The 23,671-nt window shown below is 44.1% G+C and overlaps 1 protein-coding gene across 1 annotated transcript in view; it reads right to left on the bottom strand.

Moving 5' to 3' along the window:
* Window positions 1-23,671, bottom strand: part of LOC147708720 (uncharacterized) — a 241,214-nt gene that overhangs the window by 106,745 nt on the left and 110,798 nt on the right. The window contains exon 11 of the mRNA XM_086927370.1: window positions 21,245-21,316. Within this exon, the coding sequence (XP_086783496.1) occupies window positions 21,245-21,316 (72 nt within the window). The remainder of the gene's footprint in view (window positions 1-21,244; window positions 21,317-23,671) is intronic.

Genomic DNA, 23,671 nt, shown 5'->3' with positions numbered 1-23,671 from the left:
ACTGTAAAAGTGCAACCACAACTCTCCTATTGAATTGTCCGGCACAAGCGGTTGTGTACGCACACTGCACCCGTCCTCCGTGGGGTCCCTAAGTACTCAATTTGGGTGGTTCCTTGGGGTCCCAGCGATTATACACCTTATAGACTTGGTCTTGACTTGAGTCGTGGTTCTTATACCCCTATTTTAGTACATGGTTTGGTCCCCCTCTGGCCCCACTGTGCATTATTGCTACTTACCATTGATTCTGTGCTACAGTATTGTGTTCTTTGTGCTGTATCCTTGTGTAGAGGATACTAGAGAGTGTTATATAAATAAATACATATTTCTATAACTACTGTGTGGTTCCCTTTCATTTAATTAATACTAAAGGTGACATTCTGGTAAAACAAGCTGCTTTACATTCCTTCACGATTAAGCCTGAAGGCTGCTCTTCACAGCTACTACTGGGATAGCTTTCTAAAGGTTTTCTTTGACCTCATACATCATAAGGGTCGTTTGGACTGGTGCAAGGTGCCCACTTTAATTTGTGGACAGTATATACCAGGCCAACTTCTTACAGACAGTATCGATAATTCCAAGGTTTGGGGAGATATTGGTTCCCCAAGAGAGGAATTCTGGAAACAAGCCCCCTTGGTTTGTATCCCAATGCTTTTACTAGTTTAGACGTAAATGCTGCTAGAAAGTAGAAACGTAAATGTGGTAATTAAAGTCCACCCTCCAGTTGTGTTTGCTTTAACATAAGGATATTAGCCCTAGGCTTTTTATACCTCAAATAAAAATTTGCTAGATAGCCTCTGTTTGTGTAAAAAAGCCTTTGGCTAAATACAAAAGTATGCCAGAAAGAGGTATAGGTAGCAAGGGAGAATAATCATCTGGATTCACTTGCATTGACAGATTGGACCATTGTGAAATTATGCCGCTTTGTAGTGTAGTTCCTATATTCCCAATAGGCTCTGCTCATTGGAAAAACATATACTATAGATTAGACGTAGGACTGAGGTCGACTAGGTCTCTATCGAATATATTAGACTCAATTGTGAGTTCCAGTTAGCTCAGAGGTCACTAGAAACTTTCTCAAATAAACAAGAAGGGATTCGTTTCTGACAACCGCTTAAAACATGACAACTTTGTTTACCGAGATAAAAACTTATCTTCAGAGTCGCGGAAACAATAGATAGTTATTTCACTCAGTCAATCGTGCATGCTTTGTTTCACCAGAGGTACAGAGAAATAGAGAGACTGGAGTTTTCAATAAAAGTATTTAACGAACAGTCTTCTTTCTCATGCAGAGGAAAGGAACTGCTACAATTGTAATACTGGTTGCAAAGTACAATGCGTACAGTACGAAGAGTATTATAAAATAATACTGTAAAAACATGATATGTTTTCTAAACCATAAGATACATAGAATATGTACATTAATAAATAAAGACTAAAAGTACTCAACTGGTGCTTCTAAAATATGCCTACCCCGGTGTACCTAACCTAGGTCTAGTACAAGGAAGACGTAAGTGAGGTGTAGCTTAGTTTCAGTATTCTTTTGCTAAGAACCTATCCAAGATTTCTCTAAGGGTCTAATCAGCTCCGTACCTTGGTTTTAGAATGAAAGAGGTCTGGTATCTCTCTCTCAGGACTCGATTTCCCAACAACCCACAAGGGTAGCTTGGAAACACTGGAGCTGGATTTCTCGGCAAGAGAAAAGACAGCGTCTCTTTCAGTGCATCTGCTGGAGGGTCGGCTTCCTTCTGCACTTGCTGCAGCGAGCTGCGTCAGGCAAGTAGATAGTCGAACTGCTCCAAACCACAGTGTGTTTGCCCAAGTGTGGGCATATTTATACCTTGAAGGTGCCAAGTTTGACGTAAGGTTGGACATAATAACGTCATCAAAGACTCAGTTCTTTTGAAAACTCCTTGAGTCCTTGAGTTCTTAGATAAATCAATATTCAAGCAAGGGGAAGTCCCTGATTGCTGAAGGCGGGCTTTTCCAAGAAATCGTTCTAAGCCTATATAAGGATAGTGTGATTTATACCTATATACGGGCATGAATCGGGAAAATTACACTAGGGTCCCAAATTCATATATAACAACTAAATATCCCCTGCGTTCTGCCAGATAGTATGCCATAATTAGATTCCCTTACATCCTCCATTTTCACAGAGACTTAGATCCCCAGGTAGGTCACCGAATTGACTAATCGCCTATCATCCCAAGAAGGGACAGTGCTGGTAAGGACTAGGGTCTTATCAAGGTTTATTTTGTACACAGAGATAGACTCGCACTCATTAGCTAATTTTTCAATAGCTGCCAGAGAATCCTCTGGGGCAGAGGTCATGATGGCAATGGTTGCTGCACAGGAAAGCAGTTTGAGCTCAAGTTGATGGATCTGCAGCAAAGCAGTATTCCTCAGGCTCTTGAGGGCTTGAGTTTAAGGTTCTATATAGTGCGCAAAGATCAAAGGTGAAAGTGGATATCATTTTACAGGTGCACAACATATCTAAATTAGGTTGGTAGAAGACCCTGAACATAAAACTCCTTAAGATTCTGGTAAAGCTGTTGAATCAAAGCAATAAAGCGCGGCCCAATCTCTCACACAGCCATTATGGCCCTAGGAAAAGGTCATGAGCCCCTTTCGAAGGCCTTTTCAGGGTCTAACGTTATTGCTCTAACCAGATTTCCTCGAGAATAGTCTGCCTCAAGAGCAGTGATAACAATATTGAGATTGGCGGTTTTATCCCGCTGTGAAATAAAACCATGTTGATTCTCATCAACAAGATCAGAAATAAGCGTAGCAAGCCTGTTTGCTAAAATCTAAGTATAAATCTTGGAATCAGCATTAATCAAAGAAATAGGCTGATATGAACCACCGAGAAAGGGATCTTTCCTTTTCTTGGGAAAGATGACGATGTTGGTCTCAGTCCATGATCCAGGAAGCTGCCCAAGTAATTCAAAAGAGTTGAATAGATCACGGAGAACAGGTACTACAAGATGTGACAAACTAACATAGAAATCCAATGGAAGTTGATTGGTGCCACAGGCCTAGCCTCGTGCCAGCTAGCCAATTGTGTCTTACACTTTTGAGGCCGATATTTGTCCTTCTTGCTTGTGCTACTGTGTAGTAGACAGTTTCCGATGATGGTGGACCCAAAGAAACTGAATGATCCGGTCTGTGGGATGGACCAATACCAAGTCATACCACTTATGATGATTGCTGTGGAACTCCTCTTGCATAAGGGCAGGATTGATCACAATAGCAAAGTGAGAGTTCTTCATCCCAGAAATAGCAGATGCATCAGATCTATCATGGACCCAGAAAGGCAACAGCCCATTTCTTCGATAAAGAATTGTGATCTGATATAACCCTAGGATTAAAGGAAGCTCTCAACAAATATGGACACCCCAAACTCACAATTAATGCAAGTTGAGAAGGTTCAGGAAAGCCTTCAAACTGTCTTCTCAAGACCCAGATCTCATGACCATTCTCTCATCAAGGGTCTGATATTTGGAAAATAGATCTCGCAGGAATAACCTCAGGATATTGGGGATCCCCGAGGGGTCAGAGGAACAATACTAGACACTATATAGGTGTGTTGTTTAGGGAAGCCTTTCTTACACTGTGGGGCTGGGACATGGAAGAGCATGATTAAGAGAACCCATTGCTATCCATTCTCACTTCCTCTGTATTCACGGGCCATCCTGATATATGTGGGTAACGTCCTCCTCCGTTAGGAGATAAACAGGGCTGCTCCTCCAAGATCACCAGTGAAAGAGGCTGGAGTAGACTTTTTTTGTTCAATCAGAGTTCTCTCATAAGACTGTAGTTCGGCGTTGGCAGCTGAGAGAGCATATCCCGGCACTTCAAAAGCTAGGTGCTTCGGTTTCATTACTGGAGCCAGTAATCCAATCCTGTGCATCCAATATAAGGAGCATATGTATTCATGTTTTGAACAGCCTGAGGTTGAGTTGCTCTTGACCAAGTCGGTGGTGGAAAATCAGGAGACTAATGGATCTGGCTGATTCTGTTTTGTCTTTTTCTTCTTGATTCTTTTTCCTTGTAGGTTGTTACAGAGTGGTTTACTTAGTTTCTTGGGCACGCCTTCCTTTTTTTCTTTTTTTCTTTCTCTCTGCTAATGGAAGCTTTAGGTCTGCAGGGTCAGCTGACACTTAGATTTGATTTCATGAAGGTTTCATGAGGGTTCTTTATTAATTAATTATAGCTCTGGGGGAAAACATTTTAGGTCCTTTGGGCGGTTGTCTTGTGCGGTCTCTGCCCTGCCCCTTTAGTTTTTTTTCCCACATCCATCCTCGGTCTGGGGTGCTCCGGGGGGAGGGGAGTGTATGTGCTCATGTATACTACAGTGCTAATGGTTTTCTTTTGACCGGGGGTAGTCAGCCCTTTTTCTGGGCCTTGCATGGAAGGGATAGGGTTAGGGGATGGCTGGGGGTCGGGGCAGTGGCGGGGCCAAGGTCTGGGGCCACTTTTGTCTTTATACAGATTTTTTTGTTGGAATGTTTAATCTGGTTGTAGGAAAAAAGACCGCCTTATGGTTGTGGACGGTAAAGTTAGGACCAATAATTATCCTGTGCTGTTGTTCTCTTTCAATGTGTGCTAGTTATTCGATCAAGAATGCCAAGGTTTCGCCTGCGGTGTGGTACTGACCAGCATCTTCATATTATTTCATGGAATATCAATGAAATATAGGCTTCTTATAAGCGAAAATTATTTGAAGAGGTGCTACACTATCTTCATCCACATTTAGTTGAAAACTTAGCTCTTGAATAAACAGGCCTCTCTTCTGGATGATTGCTGGGATCAAGTCCTATCCTCACCTTGTTTCACTTCTCTCAGAGAGGGATTGCCCTACTGGCTGGGGATAAGAGCTAGACACTCATCAACCCCTATATAGATTTGGGTGGACGATGGCTCATAGCAACAGTCAAGAGGGGCCAATTACGCATTATGACATGATTATCCTGTGGTCTTTAATAGTCTGCTTTCAAAGCTACATCAGCGGTCAAAACAATTGATTATTTGAGGGGAATTCAACATCGTCCTTAACCCATGGATAGACTCCTCTTTTAGTTGTCGAGGGCTAAATTCTTCTTTGAGAAGCACCTACAGCTCAAATGAAATGGCTAGGGCTACTTTGTAATGCAAGTAATGGAATCTTATGCTCTAGTGAATGTCTGGCAATATTCTCAGATGACAGAACATGGGTTTACATATTTTCGCTCCTCTCGTAAAAAAAATCTCAGATAGATATGTTCCTTGCTAGCGAATGTCTTATGTCCCATCCTGGGGCCTGATTACAAGTTTGTCAGTGCCGCGCCTGTTCTGCCCCGCAGCCGCACCGCCAATCCCGTGGTCAGGTCACTCGTCAGATTGCGAGTAATTCTTGTGTCTGGCGGGCTTTTTTTTGACGTACTCATGGCAGTGCCTCAGAAAATGGGCACAACAATGGGAACGGCAAAAACAGTTCCTGCGCGGTATGGCTTGTATTGACCATGTTGTGCAGGAACTGGGGTGCATGCACACGGGGGGCACATGTAGTGCCCCCTGCATGCACACCATGGCCTTGAGGCAAAAGGAGTCCCTATATAGGGCCTGCTTTGTTTCCCCTCCAGCACAGTTTTCAAGGAGGAGGAACCACCATGAACAATGTGGCAGAGAAGAAACTTGCAATATGCTTGGCAGGACTGCAGCGGTTCCTTTAGGCATAATGTGGCCTCAAGACCACCGCAGCACTGCCATGGAACAGCGGTTCCCTGGCTGCTGCTGGAGGCCATTGGCGGTCTGACCCCTATAATTGTAACAGGGCGCTCGGAAGACCACTGCATCCCTGCGAGTCTGGCGGTCCATGGACCGCCAGACTTTTAATAAGCCCCTTGGTATCTCCTTTAACCCTGGGGTTATACCTGATCACAGTTCTTGGTTTCTTCACTCTTTTGTCCATCCTGACAAATTGGGATATAAACAAATGTAAGCATCTCCAGCATAGGGAATTTGACATTGAAGATATAAGTTGGTGAGCTTTGTTGTCATTAGTGCAGACCAGTTCATGCCAATATTTTGATGGTCAGTATTGGAAACTTCAAAGTTAGTGACACCCAGTTAGTCATTAGTTTTGCCATCATTTGTTATAGAAGGAAGATAATGAATCCCTCATTGTGTGGTGTCACTTATTTACCTGCTGTGAAAACTGCTTTAAATCTTTGCCAACGACCTCTTGTTGCACACAGCGGTGCAGACGCTGTTGTGCTTTCCCTGTTGACATAGCGGCCGCCATTAGAGCAGGCGCGCTCGACGGACACGCCCACTTGAGGCCACGCCCCTTTCTCATTCCCTACTTAAACGCTGATCTTCAGCGCAACGATTAGACCACTGACCCAGTCCTGAGGCGGAAGCCGGGAGCTGGAGGTACTCTCACCTAGCATTGGCAAAACCATTTTTTTAAAAAAACATTGTGTGGTGTCACTTATTTACCTGCTGTGAAAACTGCTTTTAAATCTTTGCCAACGACCTCTTGTTGCACACAGCGGTGCAGACGCTGTTGTGCTTTCCCTGTTGACATAGCGGCCGCCATTAGAGCAGGCGCGCTCGACGGACACGCCCACTTGAGGCCACGCCCCTTTCTCATTCCCTACTTAAACGCTGATCTTCAGCGCAACGATTAGACCACTGACCCAGTCCTGAGGCGGAAGCCGGGAGCTGGAGGTACTCTCACCTAGCATTGGCAAAACCATTTTTTTTAAAAAACATTGTGTGGTGTCACTTATTTACCTGCTGTGAAAACTGCTTTTAAATCTTTGCCAACGACCTCTTGTTGCACACAGCGGTGCAGACGCTGTTGTGCTTTCCCTGTTGACATAGCGGCCGCCATTAGAGCAGGCGCGCTCGACGGACACGCCCACTTGAGGCCACGCCCCTTTCTCATTCCCTACTTAAACGCTGATCTTCAGCGCAACGATTAGACCACTGACCCAGTCCTGAGGCGGAAGCCGGGAGCTGGAGGTACTCTCACCTAGCATTGGCAAAACCATTTTTTAAAAAAACATTGTGTGGTGTCACTTATTTACCTGCTGTGAAAACTGCTTTAAATCTTTGCCAACGACCTCTTGTTGCACACAGCGGTGCAGACGCTGTTGTGCTTTCCCTGTTGACATAGCGGCCGCCATTAGAGCAGGCGCGCTCGACGGACACGCCCACTTGAGGCCACGCCCCCCCTCCCGCCTACAAATGTGCATGCACAGGAAGCGCAGCGGACGAGCGCAGCGGGAGCGCCTAAGGCAAGCCCGTCTGCGCCCGTCCGCGACCAGACTGCGGCCGGGGCCAGACATGCTGCCGAAATCGGAACATATGGTGGACAGATATCATGGTCAGGTGAGGACCTAAAGGCATTCAACCCACCATCCAATTGCTGCCCTCACTCTATAGACCCAGCAACCTTTGACCCCGCCCAAACTTGTAGCAATTGCGGGATAACGTTTGACAGCGCTGCCCCCGCAATACCCCCCAACCCTAAATCCCCTCCTCAAACTAACCTCAGGGCGGGCCTACTAAACTGTAGATCCCTCGTCAAACACACAGATGAGGTCTGGCTCCTACTACAAGAGAAGGATTGGGATATCCTGTTCCTAACTGAAAGATGGATCAAAGAGGACAACTTGACCTCTATCGCTCTTGCTATCCCTCCGGGATTTAAAATATGCCTCGCCAACCGGCCTGGGACAAAAAGAGGCGGTGGCGTAGCTGTTATTTTCAAAGAGCATCTAGTACTGACATCCTCGGCTGCCACGGCTATCCAAGGAATTGAAGGTCTTCACTTCTGCTTCCAAGTGAGCCCTCAGCTCTCACTAGCAGGACTAGTGATATATCGTCCCCCGGCCAGCGCGGACCCCATTCTAACTACCCTATTAGACACGATAGTGCAGAGCTCGCTCCTCCACCCCCTTTTCTTAGTGGTAGGTGATTTTAATATCCACATGGATAAAGCAGACTGCGCCATGGCAGAGATGCTCCGAACAACGTTAGACGCTGCCGGCCTCAGATTGATCAATGAAGGCCCCACACACACTGGGGGCCATACTATTGATCTCATCTTTGCTAATATCAAGGATGTGCGGCCTGAAAAACCTCTCCCTTTGATATGGTCAGATCATTCACTTGTCCCATTCACTCTGAACATTCGAAGTGATACCAAGGCGCCAAGTAAATGCTACTTTATGAAAAGACAATGGAAAAAACTGACCCCTGAGTCTATGTTCCCGGTTCTGGCGCAAACCACCCCCCCCTTGACAAATAATCCCAATATGGATGCTTTACTACTCAATGAATGGATAGGAGGGATGGTTTCTTCTATTGCCCCAGCCTCTCGGGCTTTATCAAAAAGAGAATCCCCCTCAGCTCCCTGGTTTACGCAGGAACTTAGAGAGGAGAAAGCGGCTTGTAAAAAACTGGAAAGACTCTGGAGAGAAAACTACGGCTTAGAAGAAAAAACTAGATATAAGGAAGCATCAAAAAAATTCCGGAAAGCCATTAGGAATAATAAAAAGCGCTTCTACGCGGATTCGATTATACAGGCAGAACAGTCCAGCAAACAAGTTTTTAAAGTAGTACAATCCTTCCTCAAACCTCAATGCATTGAAAGAGAGGTTGTTCCCACACCATTACTTTGCGAGCAAATCTCAGAATACTTCGATCATAAAATTAAGAAAGTATATGACTCCTTTGGCCCAGTAATAAATACTGTGAAACAGGACACAGCGAACAAGGGCGAGACAGGAGAAACCCTCACCCAGTTCGCGCATATCCCTCTGAACGAGGTGAGGCAAGAACTCAGCCGCTGTAAATCCGGCTCCCCTGATGACCCCTGTCCTGCTAAACTATGGAGTGCCATAGCGGACTCTGTAGCGCCCACACTTCAAAGTATCTGGAATTCTTCCATCACGTCAGGAATCTTCCCTGACGTTTGGAAGCATGCCACTCTCCTTCCCCTAAAGAAAAAACCAAACGGGGACCCAGATGACCTCACGAATCTCCGCCCAATATCCCTTCTAGCCGCCCCAGGAAAAATGCTGGAAAAAGTGATACAACGCCAATTGAGTAAATTTGTGGAAACCAACAACATTCTCCATGAAACTCAATCTGGCTTTCGACCCGGTTTCAGCACAGAAACAGCGCTCCTAGAGGTAGCCGAGTCAGTGAGGTGGTCGATGGATGCAGGAAGTTCAGCTATGCTGGTACTCCTGGATCTGTCGGCCGCCTTCGATACGGTGGACCACGCTAGACTACTCAGCCGGCTGGCAGAGATAGGCATTCAAGACAACGCGTTGAGGTGGATAAACTCCTATCTATCTCTGAGAACGCAGAAGGTGGCACTTGGGACGATTTCTTCCACACCTAAAACCCTCAACTGTGGAGTCCCGCAGGGCTCGGCCCTCAGCCCTCTCTTGTTCAATATCTATCTGGCCCCCCTTTTTACGCTAATTGCCAACTGGGGTGTTAAGGCAATTTCTTATGCCGACGACACCCAGTTGGTATTTCCATACTCTGAGATGACACAGGAATCCTTCGCAAACTTTAAAGGCTGTCTCCAGGACATTGCTCACTGGATGAATACTAACAAACTAAAACTAAATGCCAATAAAACCGAAGTTATCTTTTTCGGTAAGGGTCCCACCCCCGCCCCAGAGCTATGGTGGCCGGTGGAGATGGGCCCCCCCCCCCTTGCCCAGTCACTCGGCAAAAAACCTTGGAGTGAGATGGGATGATAAAATGTCTTTCACTTCCCATATCCAACAAGTGGCTGGTTGCTGTTTAAGTAAACTAAGAAACCTCCGAAAATTTCTTAAACTTCTACCAGAGAGCTGCAGAAAAATGGTAGTCCATGCAACGGTCACCTCACGGCTTGACTATGCCAATGGTCTATACCTGGGCCTCCCAAAATTCCTAACCCATAAACTGCAGGTAGTTCAAAACGCGGCTGCGAGGCTGCTACTGCGAATTCCTTTCAAGCAGTCAGTCTCTCCGCATCTTCGAACCCTGCACTGGCTCCCTGTGGCCAACCGGATAAAATTCAAAGCTCTGACGCTTGGTTCAGATCTTTGCATGGCTCCTGCCCACTTTACCTAAAAAAACGCCTTCCAAGATATTCCCAAAGCCGTGCATTACGGTCAAATGACCGTGTCCAACTGGTCGTCCCACGAGCAAAAAAGGCCCGCCTTGGCGGTCGTACCTTTTCAGCAAACGTCTCCGCTCTGTGGAACTCCCTACCTCAAGCAATCCAGCAGGCTCCATCTGAACCCTGCTTTAAGAAGATGCTAAAGACCTGGCTCTTCTCCCAGCCACGCTAGGTCCTCTATCTCTGCCCCAGGACTTCTGTGGTTCCTCTAGCGCCGGGACACCTCCTCGTGAGGTAGCTGTTCGCGCTTTATAAAATCCAGTATTATTATTATCTATTTGAAAAAATGTCAGTATCTAGTGGTCGAGGAATGAAAGTAGCATAGTAATCCATTTTAAAATTCAGTACAAAACACACCCTGACTTACATAAAATGAAATGCTAAAATGGACATTTATGGCACATGTGTTGGAAGATTATGATTGGTTCATATTGTATTTTTAGAGAAAAATGGAAAGTTGAAATTACTCCTTATAGCCTGCCAGTTATAACAGATCATCTGAATAAATTTAAATCTAATCATGTTGAAGTATTTTAGAGAATAAAATTTAAATATATTGCTTTTGTTTACGATCGATCAGTTGCAATTCATAGTTAATCAGAGTCTCTTTATTTACAACTGATTTGGAATCTCCATTAATCAGACTGAATACAGATGTACTGCTCAAATAAGAAGCTCTGTAGACTGGTCATGCTCGGGCTCTTTGCCCGGCTTACAGGATACATTTTTTCATGAGATAATCTTATATATTTATTTTGAGTTAAAATTGTCAATGCATGCTTGGGTTTAATTTATAAAGAGCAAGGATCTTGCCACTCTTCTGCATGCACATAGCAAAGATGTGAATGGCTATCCTGCTACAGGACTTTTCGTTCATCAAAGGATCCCATTATTTCTGCGTATCTCTAAATTGTTGTGGCAGCAGTTACTTTGTGAAGGTTTAGCTTGAAGATATTTCATCATAGCAGAGCTCAGCATCCTGAATTGCATAATCTAAATTGTTCGATTTTCCTTCAGATTTCAGCTTTAAATGTGTCTCACACAAATAACGTAACAGAAATACATCAATGGAGGATAAAGGAAACACAAAAATGTATAAATAATTCCCCTCACTGACATCCCCTCTTACTTACGCAGTCTCCCTCATCATTGTGCAGTACGACACTGAACATCACAGAGCTGCTCCACTGTCTAATTCTGTCTCGGAATGGCCAGACTGATAGCCGTAAATACACAAAAAGAGAGCCAGGCACAACCCAGTACAAGGCCCACCTTCAGTAACCGACATCTCTGCCCTCCACAAATGACCCTCTCATATCACTAGGCCACACTTCCCAAATCACTAAGCTTAAGTGAGTAATGGCTACATAATCATCAAAATAGTCTTTATGACATCATGTGGAATGGAGGATGAAATAGCATTTACCTGGAATGCTATTGGCATCAGTAATCTTTAAAGATTCACTCACTTTGAATAGATCTGAACATTAGAAGAGTATGTTGGCCTTTGTACTTCATAGCAGTACCTTCAAGGGAGATGTTACTGAAGCTACAAGTTGCAAAATATGCAGAGAGCACAAGATTATCACTTTGCAGCTGTATCTTCAGTTCTGCAACATTCGGAGGTTCCTTCTTCTCCGTACACACTGGCATGTATCAGAACTCCTAGCACAATTACTGCTATCCTTAAGGATTCTTAATGGAGCATTCAGTATGCATTAGATGGAGAAGCCATTGAAGGCAGTTCAAATAGACCATTAAGTCTATGGAGAAAGTGATCTGTTATTACCCCTGGTCGAATCTTTATTTTGACCCATGAGATCCGCCAATCCACAGAGTTAGATTCAAGTATTTTGGTACATGCCACCAATCATTCAGGAAGATGAAAGGAATGCTGTAGGGAATGAAGGCTCTTGCTTATTTCTTCATAGTTTAGCCGACCGATTTATGTCAACCTTCTACAAGACCCTAATCTACAGAATAGATTTGAGCAAACCAAATGTGGTGCTGAACAGTTCAAAAGCCTTCAAAAGACCATTGTACTTTCTATGTCTGTAGGGCGATGCTACATCGGTGGAGAAAGATGCCCACAACTGGAAAATAAGTATGGCTTTTTAGTTAAAAAGAAATCAGGAGTTATATGTTTTCTACTTGTTTTTCTTCTGGGTTTCATTCTACTTTAATGTCTGCATGTGTGTGAGTGTGCATGCTTGTGTATGATTTTTTTGTGTGCAGTTTAATCCTGCTTATTTACATTTGACTTTTTTGGGGGCTCTTTTTAGGGAGATGAAAGAAACATGCTCCCTGAACATAAATTGGTTAAAAAAGTGTTCCTACAGCTAGTATGTATTGCATGGGGAAAAAAATCAATGTGTCGGAGGCACTGGTGTTGATGATTCTTGGCTACCAGTTACTTTCATTAGAGGATTCACATTGCCCATCCATGGTAAAATACTGGCCCTACCATAATGGCAGTATTTCTTTGCAACTTGTAGTGGTCTATCCCCTAGTACTATAACGGCCCTGGGACAATGAATCTTGGAAATTCTTGGGCATCCGTGATGGTGCAAATCTCTAGCATAACAATAGTCTTAGAGAATGCTGGATATTCTTGACATATTGAGAAGTGCCATGGTCTGATGGGTCTGCCATAGAAAATGGAACTAGAATGTGACTGAGAGGGATTGGCTAAACATGTTCTTTAGTATGTTCTGAAAAATGTCTATTTTATATTTGTTATGATGTCTATTATGTAGATGTTAAAGGTAGGACTAGGACTTTCCAGGAATTGCCATGTGGTAAGAGTATCCTAGAGGGTATGGATATTACCAGGACAAACAAGGCATTCCATTTGGCCCCTTATATGTGGTGTCACTAGGGACAGGTACGTTTAAAACGGCCAACATAAAGTTCAAGGCCAAACAGAATTCTTAGAAGCTTATCGAATTTAACACAAATTTCTATTGGGTGGGGCACTGCTGCAGGTGATATGAAAATATCGACTTTGTTGAAAAATTACGCAATCAAGCCAAATGTTATGTTTCAGGTAAAAGTATTGCAAGGTAACTGAAAAAATGTTGTTTGAAAAATGTGTACCAAGATAAGTGCAAAAAGAACAATTGATGGACAGAATGCAGAACAATGTCATACATTAACCCCAGTACAGAGATCTGGGCCTGAATCCATTGTTTTTTTGCTCACCATGCCATTCCCGTTTGGACCCAGCCATATGCAAATCAGTCATGCACCTTGTGCCCAATGGGAACAGGCCAGCCCGAATTGCCAGCCCAGGTCCTCCCTGGACTGGAAACAAGCATCCTATGACCAGTTTTGGGTTTTCAGCCAGGATAGCTTGACTCCAAGGGCACGGAGAGCACGGGACTCAGGTCTGAGCATACCCGACCCGTGACAAATGCAAAAAGAACAATTGATGCACAGAATGCAGAACAATGTCATACATTCAGGCCAGTACAGACATCTGGGCCTAAATTCGTTGTTTTTTTGCTCACCATGCCATTCCAGTTTGGACCCAGCCATATGCAAATCAGTCCTGTCCCTGTGCCCAATGGGAACAGTCCAGCCTGAACTGCCAGGCTTGGTTCACACTGGACTGGGAACAAGCAACCTACGACCGGTTTCGGGATTTCAGCCCTCATCACCCAGGATAGCTTGACTGCAGAGGCATGTAGAGCAAGGGCCTCACGTCTGAGCATACCTGTCCCGCTCGGGGGGACAAATGCAAAAAGAACAATTGATGGACAGAACACAGAACAATGTCATACATTCACCCAAGTACAGAGATCTGGACCTAAATCCATAGTTTTTGTACTCACCATGCCAATTCAGGCACAGGGTCAAGACTAATTTGCAAATGGCCAGGTCTAAACTGGGGTGGCATAGTGAGCAAAAGAATGTTGGATTTAACCCAGATCTCTTGACTGGGGGGAATGTTTTGATTTGTTCTGCATTCCATCCATCAATTGTGTGTCTTTTACTTTCTCACCCAAAGTGCTTCAGGTATGCCCGGACGTGAGTCCTGGGCTCACTGTGCCATTGGAATCAAGCTACCCTGTCTGAAGAGGGGTGAAACCCCTAAACCAGTCCTAGGATGCTTGTTTCCGGTCCAGGGAGGACCTGGCTTGGCAGTTCAGGCTGGACTGTTCCCATGAGGCACAGTGTCAAGACTGATTTGCATTTAGCCAGCTATAAACTGGGTTGGCATGGTGTGCAAAAGAATGATGGATTTAACCCAGATCTCTTGACTGGGGGTGAGTGTTTTGATTTGTTCTGCATTCCGTCTATCAATTATGTGTATTTTGCTTTCTCACCCAAAGTGCGCCAGGTATGCCCAGATGTGAGTCCTGGGCTCACTGTGCCACTGGAATCAAGCTACCCTGGCTGAAGAGGGGTGAAACCCCTAAACCAGTCCTAGGATGCTTGTTTCCGGTCCAGGGAGGACCTGGCTTGGCAGTTCGGGCTGGACTGTTCCCATGAGGCACAGGGTCAAGACTGATTTGCATATGGCCAGCTATAAACTGGGTTGGCATGGTGTGCAAAAGAATGATGGATTTAACCCAGATCTCTTGACTGGGGGTGAATGTTTTGATTTGTTCTGCAGTCCATCTATCAATTATGTGTCTTTTGCTTTCTCGTCCTTTTTACCCCAGGTATGCCCAGACATGTGTCCTGGGCTCACTGTGCCACTGGAATCAAGCTATCCTGGCTGAAGACTGGTGAAACCCGAAACCGGTCCTAGGATGCTTATTTACGGGCCAGAGAGGACCTGGCTTGGCAGTTCGGGCTGGACTGTTCCAATGAGGCACAGGGTTAAGACTGATTTGCATACGGCCAGGTCTAAACTGGGATGGCATGGTGAACAAAAGAATGTTGGATTTAACCCAGATCTCTTGACTGGGGGGAATGTTTTGATTTGTTCTGCATTCCATCCATCAATTGTGTGTCTTTTACTTTCTCACCCAAAGTGCTTCAGGTATGCCCGGACGTGAGTCCTGGGCTCACTGTGCCATTGGAATCAAGCTACCCTGTCTGAAGAGTGGTGAAACCCCTAAACCAGTCCTAGGATGCTTGTTTCCGGTCCAGGGAGTACCTGGCTTGGCAGTTCGGGCTGGACTGTTCCCATGAGGCACAGGGTCAAGACTGATTTGCATTTAGCCAGCTATAAACTGGGTTGGCATGGTGTGCAAAAGAATGATGGATTTAACCCAGATCTCTTGACTGGGGGTGAGTGTTTTGATTTGTTCTGCATTCCGTCTATCAATTATGTGTATTTTGCTTTCTCACCCAAAGTGCGCCAGGTATGCCCAGATGTGAGTCCTGGGCTCACTGTGCCACTGGAATCAAGCTACCCTGGCTGAAGAGGGGTGAAACCCCTAAACCAGTCCTAGGATGCTTGTTTCCGGTCCAGGGAGGACCTGGCTTGGCAGTTTGGGCTGGACTGTTCCCATGAGGCACAGGGTCAAGACTGATTTGCATATGGCCAGCTATAAACTGGGTTGGCATGGTGTGCAAAAGAATGATGGATTTAACCCAGATATCTTGACTGGGGGTGAATGTTTTGATTTGTTCTGCAGTCCATCTATCAATTATGTGTCTTTTGCTTTCTCGTCCTTTTTACCCCAGGTATGCCCAGACATGTGTCCTGGGCTCACTGTGCCACTGGAATCAAGCTATCCTGGCTGAAGACTGGTGAAACCCGAAACCGGTCATAGGATGCTTATTTCCGGGCCAGAGAGGTTAAGACTGATTTGCATACGGCTAGGTCTAAACTGGGATGGCATGGTGAGCAAAAGAATGATGGATTTAACCCAGTTCTCTTGACTGGGGCTGAATGTTTTGATTTGTTCTGCATTCTGTCTATCAATTGTGTGCCTTTTGCTTTCTCATCCTAAGTGCACCAGGTATGCCCAGATGTGCGTCCTGGGCTCACTGTGCCATTGGAATCAAGCTATCCTGGCTGAAGAGGGGGGAACCCCGAAACCGGTCCTAGGATGCTTGTTTCTGGTCCAGTGAGGACCTGGCTTGGCAGTTCGGGGTGGACTGTTCCCATGAGGCACATGGTCAAGACTGATTTGCATATGGCCAGGTTTAAACTGGGGTGGAATGGTGAGCAAAAGAATGATGGATTTAACCCAGATCTCTTGACTGGGGGTGAGTGTTTTGATTTGTTCTGCACTCCGTCCATCAATTGTGTGTCTTTTGCTTTCTCGCCCTAAGATAAGTGAGCATGAAGAGCAATGAGTGACTCTTGGTCAAGGCATTATTAGAAAGACAAGGAATAGGGCAATCTTTGGTGTCATGCTGAATAACTACACTAGAGACCATTTCGACATTGCTAGCATGGAAAGACAAGGGAAACATTCAATACAAGGTTCCAACTCACTTACTAGCATCCCTTATCACCTACCATTTCTCTTCCAGCATTATGATGAAGGGGCGTAACCTTTTGGGTGCTCCAATGTGCCATTACACCTGTGGTAGGCCAAATGGGTAGCTGGGAAACACATTAAAAAAAAAGGCATCAGGCAAAAAGACTTCAGAAGCTGACTGCACTAAACATTATTACAACCCCTCTCCTCTCAGATCAGTCTACAGACCCAACTCTCAGATAGGTGGAAAGATAATCAAAGGACGTTAGAAAACTGAATTGTTTTTACCTGTAATGTGATTTGTCTAGAAAAGGCGTTTTTTTCATTTCTTGTTGTTTGAATATGCACAAATGTCTGGAGAAAACTACAGCCTATCACTTGCTCGCTCAAGATATATCCAAATGTATCTCAAACATTTATCTCAATCTCTATCTCTCTCTCTCTCTCTCTCTATATATATATATATATATATATATATATAAATATATGTATATATGTTCATATACACGCACACACATGGAGAGTTGAAAAAGGTAAATATTCTAAATCCAATAAATGTCATTGCTAGCTGACCCTTTGAGAGAACAGCTTGGACAATCCCTTTCTCGTATAAGAAGAATGTGTTTTCTAAAATTCCATATTCAGCATAATCAAGCATTACTTTTTATTTCACTGCAGGCAACTAAACGGTATGATCCAATATTTTACTTACTATTGCCAATAACATTTGTCTGTTTGAAATCAATCTTTTCAAGTTTATTACCCCAAAGTAAGTATGTAAAATAAGAAAATACATAAAAGGTAACCTGTAATATGGTCCACTGGCTATGGAGGAGTTCTGGTGACGTCATATACGAAGAAGGGAGGGAGGGCAAATGCTCTGCAAACACCAAACAATGAGTTTGAGTCTGAAATTGGATTGCCACTCCCCACTGGACTGGAAAATATGGTGTCCCTGTTATGTCAAAAGTGCTGTCACCATTTACAAAAAAACAAAAAGGGAATACTTTTATTTTGTAATGGATTGTGAACAGTCGATTTAGGTTTAGGGGATTTTGAAAGCGCATAGCTACCCTTGGGCATCCCAGCGCTGAGGTGAGATAGTACAGGCAGTTGTTTGCGCATGAATTTAGGGGAAAAGCCATGTTTTGAGTCTTTTTTTGAAGGACGCTTTGTTTTAAATCATTCGGAGTTTCGGATCCATACTGTTCCACAGTTTAGGTACCAGGTGGGCGAAAGACCTTCCACCCCACCTGGCTCTCTTGAAGCTGGTGGGATTTATCAGAAAGTTAGAGCTTGACCTTAGGTGGCGAAGGGGAGAATAATGTGGGACCAACTTTTGTATCAGGGTGGGGCCTCTCCTATACATGGCTCTGTGAGCCAAGCTTATGGACTTAAATTTGATCCTGGCTTGGACTGGGAGCCAATGAAGCTCCCTCAAGGAGGATCTGGCTGATTGATGTTTGGGTATATTCAACAGCAGCCATGCAGCTGCATTCTGTACGACTTGGAGTCTGTTCGTAAAGTATTTAAGAGAGCCAACTATCAGATGAGGTCTTAGGCACTTGTAAATGGTGATGTGGACATACACGGTCTGCAGATCTAGCCAATAACCTTGAAAAGTGGTTGTGATTTGAAAAATATGTTTACTCTGTGTAGGTATGAAAAGGGATGTGAAGGGAGTGTGGGGTAGTTTGGAGGAGTGGAAGAAAGGATGAGAGATAGACTGCTTTGCAAATTGTGCATTGTAAATATTCATATATGTAAAGAATTAATTGTTGGCCTTTATTAATCCTTGCAAAAACAGCGTTAATTTGGCATTGATAAACTTAAAGAAACAGTCATTTCAAAACCCAGAGGCCAATAAGAGTAGGATGCTGTAAAGAAGAGAGTGAACGGTTTTGCTTTGGACGGGGGCAGAGTGCAAGGGATGAGATTGGCTTTGTAGACCATCCACCATTGCTAGAAGCCAACTAGATAAAATGTACTGGGACAAAGACAATACTAAAAAACATGGTGCCTTTGAAATCATGTGTCACTTACCCTTTCACCAGTGTAAAGTATTAAGCTGTTGTTCTGCCTCATCATTGCCTCTGTGGTGGGCCAACGTGGCTGTTGAAGTGGTAAAAAATAGCATGAGGCAAAACATACTCCAAAGCCCACTTCCATTATCCACACAACACCATTCCCTTAATGAAAAACCCTCATCAAAGTGTTTATCAGCACCCACATTTAAGAAGGTAAGTTTATCTACCTGATGCAATCTCATAAATTGCATGAAAAGCATGTAAATGTAGAAATATGGATGTGGTTAAAACTAGTGAGCCAAAAATAATCCAATGAGTCTGAAGATCTATACCTGTTGTATTTATTTAAACTTTATTTGTAGGGTGTGTAGGTGAGGGAGGAAGTGCCAGAGAATGAAATGGGGAAGCTAAAAGAAGAGTGATGTCTAATCCAGACATATGGGGAAAGAAGAGGAAAGGGGAAAGAATTTGCCAGAAAAGTGGCATAGTGGAAGAAGTGAAGTTGACAGTGCAACAAGTGAAGATAGTCTAAGGTTTAGAGGTATTATTGTTTGGTGAGAATGCTAGGAACAGCTTTGTTTAGAAGAAGGTCAAGTTAGTTATGGATTGGGAGTAGGGTGTGTGGAATAACATTTATAGTGGATCCAATGTTAAAGAAGATGCATGGAGGGCAAATGAAACACCCAAATACCTGGCTCCTATTCCTCCATTAAAATAATTTTTCACTTACCCATACTCTTCCAGCAATATGATGTGGGATGCTCAAAATGGATGAAAAACTCCTCTGTCCCAAGTGGTGTCGAGAAAGGCATAGAGGAACCTGTAAAGAATCCAAAAATGGCTTCAGCAAAGAATAAGGCCAACTCCAGCCTACACTAATGAGGCTCACGTTCCTTCTCAGACCACTACTTTGTATTTGAGGATATCAAAATAATAATATTTTCCTACCATTTTATAACAAAAACATGCTTGAATATATATATAGTATGTGTATATCAACAAGTTATACACACACACACATACACACATATATGTGTGTATATATACATTTATATATAGAAATATTTTGAAATATATTTAGTTATGCCTTGGTACATGCGGGTGCAGCGGCTAGCCAAATATTCACTCAGTATGGCCCTTTCTTTTGAGTTGTGTATCCTTCTGTTCAAAAGACATTTTTTGAAAACTTCCCTGGGAAATAATGAAGTCCACATAAACGTTTTTAGTTTTGCAGATTTTGATGAGTCGACATCGCGTTGGGGGAAGGTCATAGGTAGTGAGCTACAGAAGCTCACTGAATCCCATGTCAGGTGTTCTCTTGCACCTGAATGTGTATTCAGAATATGTGAAGTTAAAACAGTTACTAAAGTCCTCTGAATATGATAATGTAAGAGTTTTCAAAGGTCCACAGACTAGATACACACTGCATGGTATGTGCATGTGTTTTTTTCCCTAAGATGTCTCTAGCATTCCTCTAAGACCTTGGTAGTCCAGCGACAGCTTGTGAAGCTTGCAGGATTCCACAAGCTCCTTGAGTGACTGGGCCTAAGTCAGCAGAGCTGGAGGAGGCTTCTTATGTACCAAAGAATAATTATCATGCATTAAAGTTACTCTGGCAGAGTGGTTCCATTTATTATGGCAGCTTTGGGTGCTAAGCTTCAACAATGCAATCTTGATTCTCGACCTTCCTACCAATCTAGTCTGCGACACATTTCTGGTCTGTCAATACCATGTCCTGGTCTTATCATTAATGAGTACAAAGATTAAAATGAAGTCAGTAGATCATGGTAAGAGTGAGGAAAGAGTTTGGTGGCTCTGGCAGAGGGCATCGAATTAACTGCAGATATTTCTGAAAAAGTTGTATTCCAAATCTTGTATCATAAAAGGCATCATAATTCTCCTAGACTTCCTTTTAAAATATATGTGAAGGACACCATACTTTTACTTGTGAATGACATTAACATGGGTGCTGCCATTAAATATGCCGGGCAAAGTCTTATTTACTTTTGCACAGTTGAAGTTTGTACAAGCCATCAGTCTGGGTCTACTTCATTAAGAGAAAGCTTGCTTTCAGGTGGTGATGAGATAAACAGTTACAAAGGTTTGCTTGGAATTTATAATTTATCCAGAAGATCCTGGTGTCTTTTATATTGAGAGTTTGAATGGCTAGTCCCGCTGGTAATGTTGGAATCAAAAAAGAAAGAAACAGCAGCGATTCACATAAAATCTTCCTCCTACATTTTGGCTATGTGTATATGGTAGTATTGCATAAACTACGCTGTCTTGAGAAATATACATTGTAAACAGTCATCTATTTAAAGATCAATTAGTAGCCTTTATTAACCTTGATGAAACAGCATTCATTTGAAGTTAACAAACCTTCGAAACATTATTGTCAAAACTCAAAGAACATAATTATGTAAATACTGTTGGGTAAAATCCATTGAAGGGTGAGGCAGTAAGATAAGACAATGTATGATAGAGCAGATTGTTTAGTCAGTTATAGAGAGGGACAGGTGGCAAGAAATGACTGTTTTTTTTTACTACGTATTCATAGAAACCAAAAGATAAAATGTTCTGAGGCAAAGGAAATACTCAAACACATGGTGAAGGAAATGCCCAAACACATGGTGGCCTTTGGTGCCCCGTCTTACCCTTTCGCCAGAATAAGGTAGGAGGCTTCGGCTCCCTCTAATTATTGTGTCTGCCGGGAACCACTGTGGCTGCTGTAAAGGTAAAAATTGCTTTAGGCAAAACATACTTTAAGGCCCACTTTCACTTTCCACACCAAACTCCACCTCCATGACAACAATGAAAGACTCTCATCAAACTTTTCAGTGGCACCCAAGGTTAACTAGGACCATGATCACACACAGTTTGTTGCCAGCAACCTTGTTTCTAGTAAATCATGTGAAGTAGGAGATGACAATATTATTTAGCTGTAAAGTTATATCTTTAGCCATGGTACCCTTAAGGGTTTAAAGGCTTTAAAGATCTCCAGTGTCTGAGCAGTGTATTTGGCTAGTTTGCCTATAGGTATTCCATGAGTATAAATAGACTGCATGAAGTATTTTTCTGGCAGACAAATAATACACGTAAATATGTTTAAAGAGAAATAACAGCAAGGATGCATGTTCACCTTGTTAGGATGTAAGGGAGTGGACAAGTTCATAGCCAATGGAAAGAGATGGATCCTAGTAAAATATACTAATTCAAAACAACAACCGTAAATTTATAAGATTAATGAAAGTTACATAATTTTGCAGAGAAAGGTGAGGATTATCGTTACATGTGCAAGTGATGTTTTCCTAAACATCAGCCTGTCTATGCAGTCTGTGCTATTTATTGGTACTACACTGATACATGCTTATTATTTTTTGTAATTGCACTCTGATCTCACTGCCCATAGGCATGTGTTCACTAATGATGAAGAGTGTCCTGAGAGTTCTCATCTAGAGCTGATTGTAAGGTATTATCCACTATTGCCAACTGCAAAGTGTGTTATGATTAGTTAATACCATCTGCTCAGAGCATAACCCATTAATTGACTACCATGTATGTGAGTGGATATGACAAGAAGAACAGGCAATTAAGAGCTTTTACTACTGAGCATGTGGAGAATACATCTATGAACACCCCTATAGGAAGGCCAAAAAAGCCAATTGCAACTGCTGGCTTCCAGACCTTCGTTGAACCTGGAACACAGGCAAATAAGAATACTTAGTTTTACCATTCTACTGCCTTGGACTAGCTGAGCCAGTTTCATTATTCCAGAGATCATTCTAATAAATCATAAAGCAATAGAATGTCCAGACAATATGAATGTCCAGAGTCATCATCCTCTTGTATTCGCTCCTTCATTACAGATAAGTACTGCTGTGTTTTGTCCGTGGTAGGTCACTCCCCACACCGCACAGCATCGCCTGTGTGCCCTTGCCTTTGCCCAGCTGCCGCTGCTGATGTCTGGGATTCGAGGCCCTCCCTGCTCTTGCCCCTGTTTCTGGTATTTTTATTTTCCTTGTAAATTTTATTTTTTGTCAGCTCACTGTGTGTTTTTGCCCTTTTGCCCCATTCCCAGCTGTGCCATTACTGTGTCCCTTTTCCTTTCGGTATCCCTGCCGTTCTTCTCCCCAGTTCCTGCCGCTGCGTCCCCTGCGGCCCCGCCCCCCTGCTCTCCCATTCGCCCGCTCCCACCTCCCAGCCGCTCCTCCCTCCCACCTCTCCTTCTTATGGTGGCCGCGTACAGCGGGCGTGCCGCTGGTGCGCCAAAAGCAAGCCCATCTGCGCCCGTCCACGCCTGGACCGCGCCCAGCACCAGAACCCCTGGCCCCCGCGAGTCCCAACACTGCTACGACGCCAACCCCATCCACGCACTCCACACCGGACAAGAACTCACATACTGCCTGGCCACCCCAAAGCGCATCCAAGGACCCTTCTCCTGCCGGAACTGCAGCTTCACCAGCACATGACCCACCAACCCACCCACCAGGAAATAACCCAACTACCTCAGATGCATTCTTCTCAACACTCGCTCCGCCCGCAAACACGCCGTTGTATTCTGGGACATTCTCAACTCAACCTTCCCAGACGTCACCTTGCTGACGCATACCTGGATGAACCCCTCCTCGGCACCCGACATCGCTATAGCCATCCCGGAAGGCTATAAAATCTCCCGCAGGGACCGCACCAACGGAGTAGGAGGAGGAATCGCCATCGTCCACAGGAACACCCTCAGAGTCTCGACCAGCACCGACGACACCATCAACATTGCCGAACACCTACACTTCCAGATCCACATCGACCCCAACACCACCCTCAGAGGAACTCTCATCTACAGACCCCCTGGACCCGACCATAGTTCAGCGACTCCATCGCCGACTTCATCAGCTCTCACCCGCTAGCCTCCATGGACTACATCCTCCTTGAGGACCTGAACTTCTACCTCGAGAACGACAACAACTCCACCACCCTGATCGACAACCTAGCTAACCTCGGACTCAGACAACTCATCACTACACCCACTCACTCCGCTGGCCACACGCTTGACTCCATCTTCTCCACAAGCCCCCATGTCTCCTTCA

This window comes from Lissotriton vulgaris, chromosome 6, assembly GCF_964263255.1.
Source record: "Lissotriton vulgaris chromosome 6, aLisVul1.2, whole genome shotgun sequence".
NCBI lineage: Eukaryota > Metazoa > Chordata > Amphibia > Caudata > Salamandridae > Lissotriton > Lissotriton vulgaris.
This window is presented reverse-complemented; position numbering and strand designations above follow the sequence as displayed.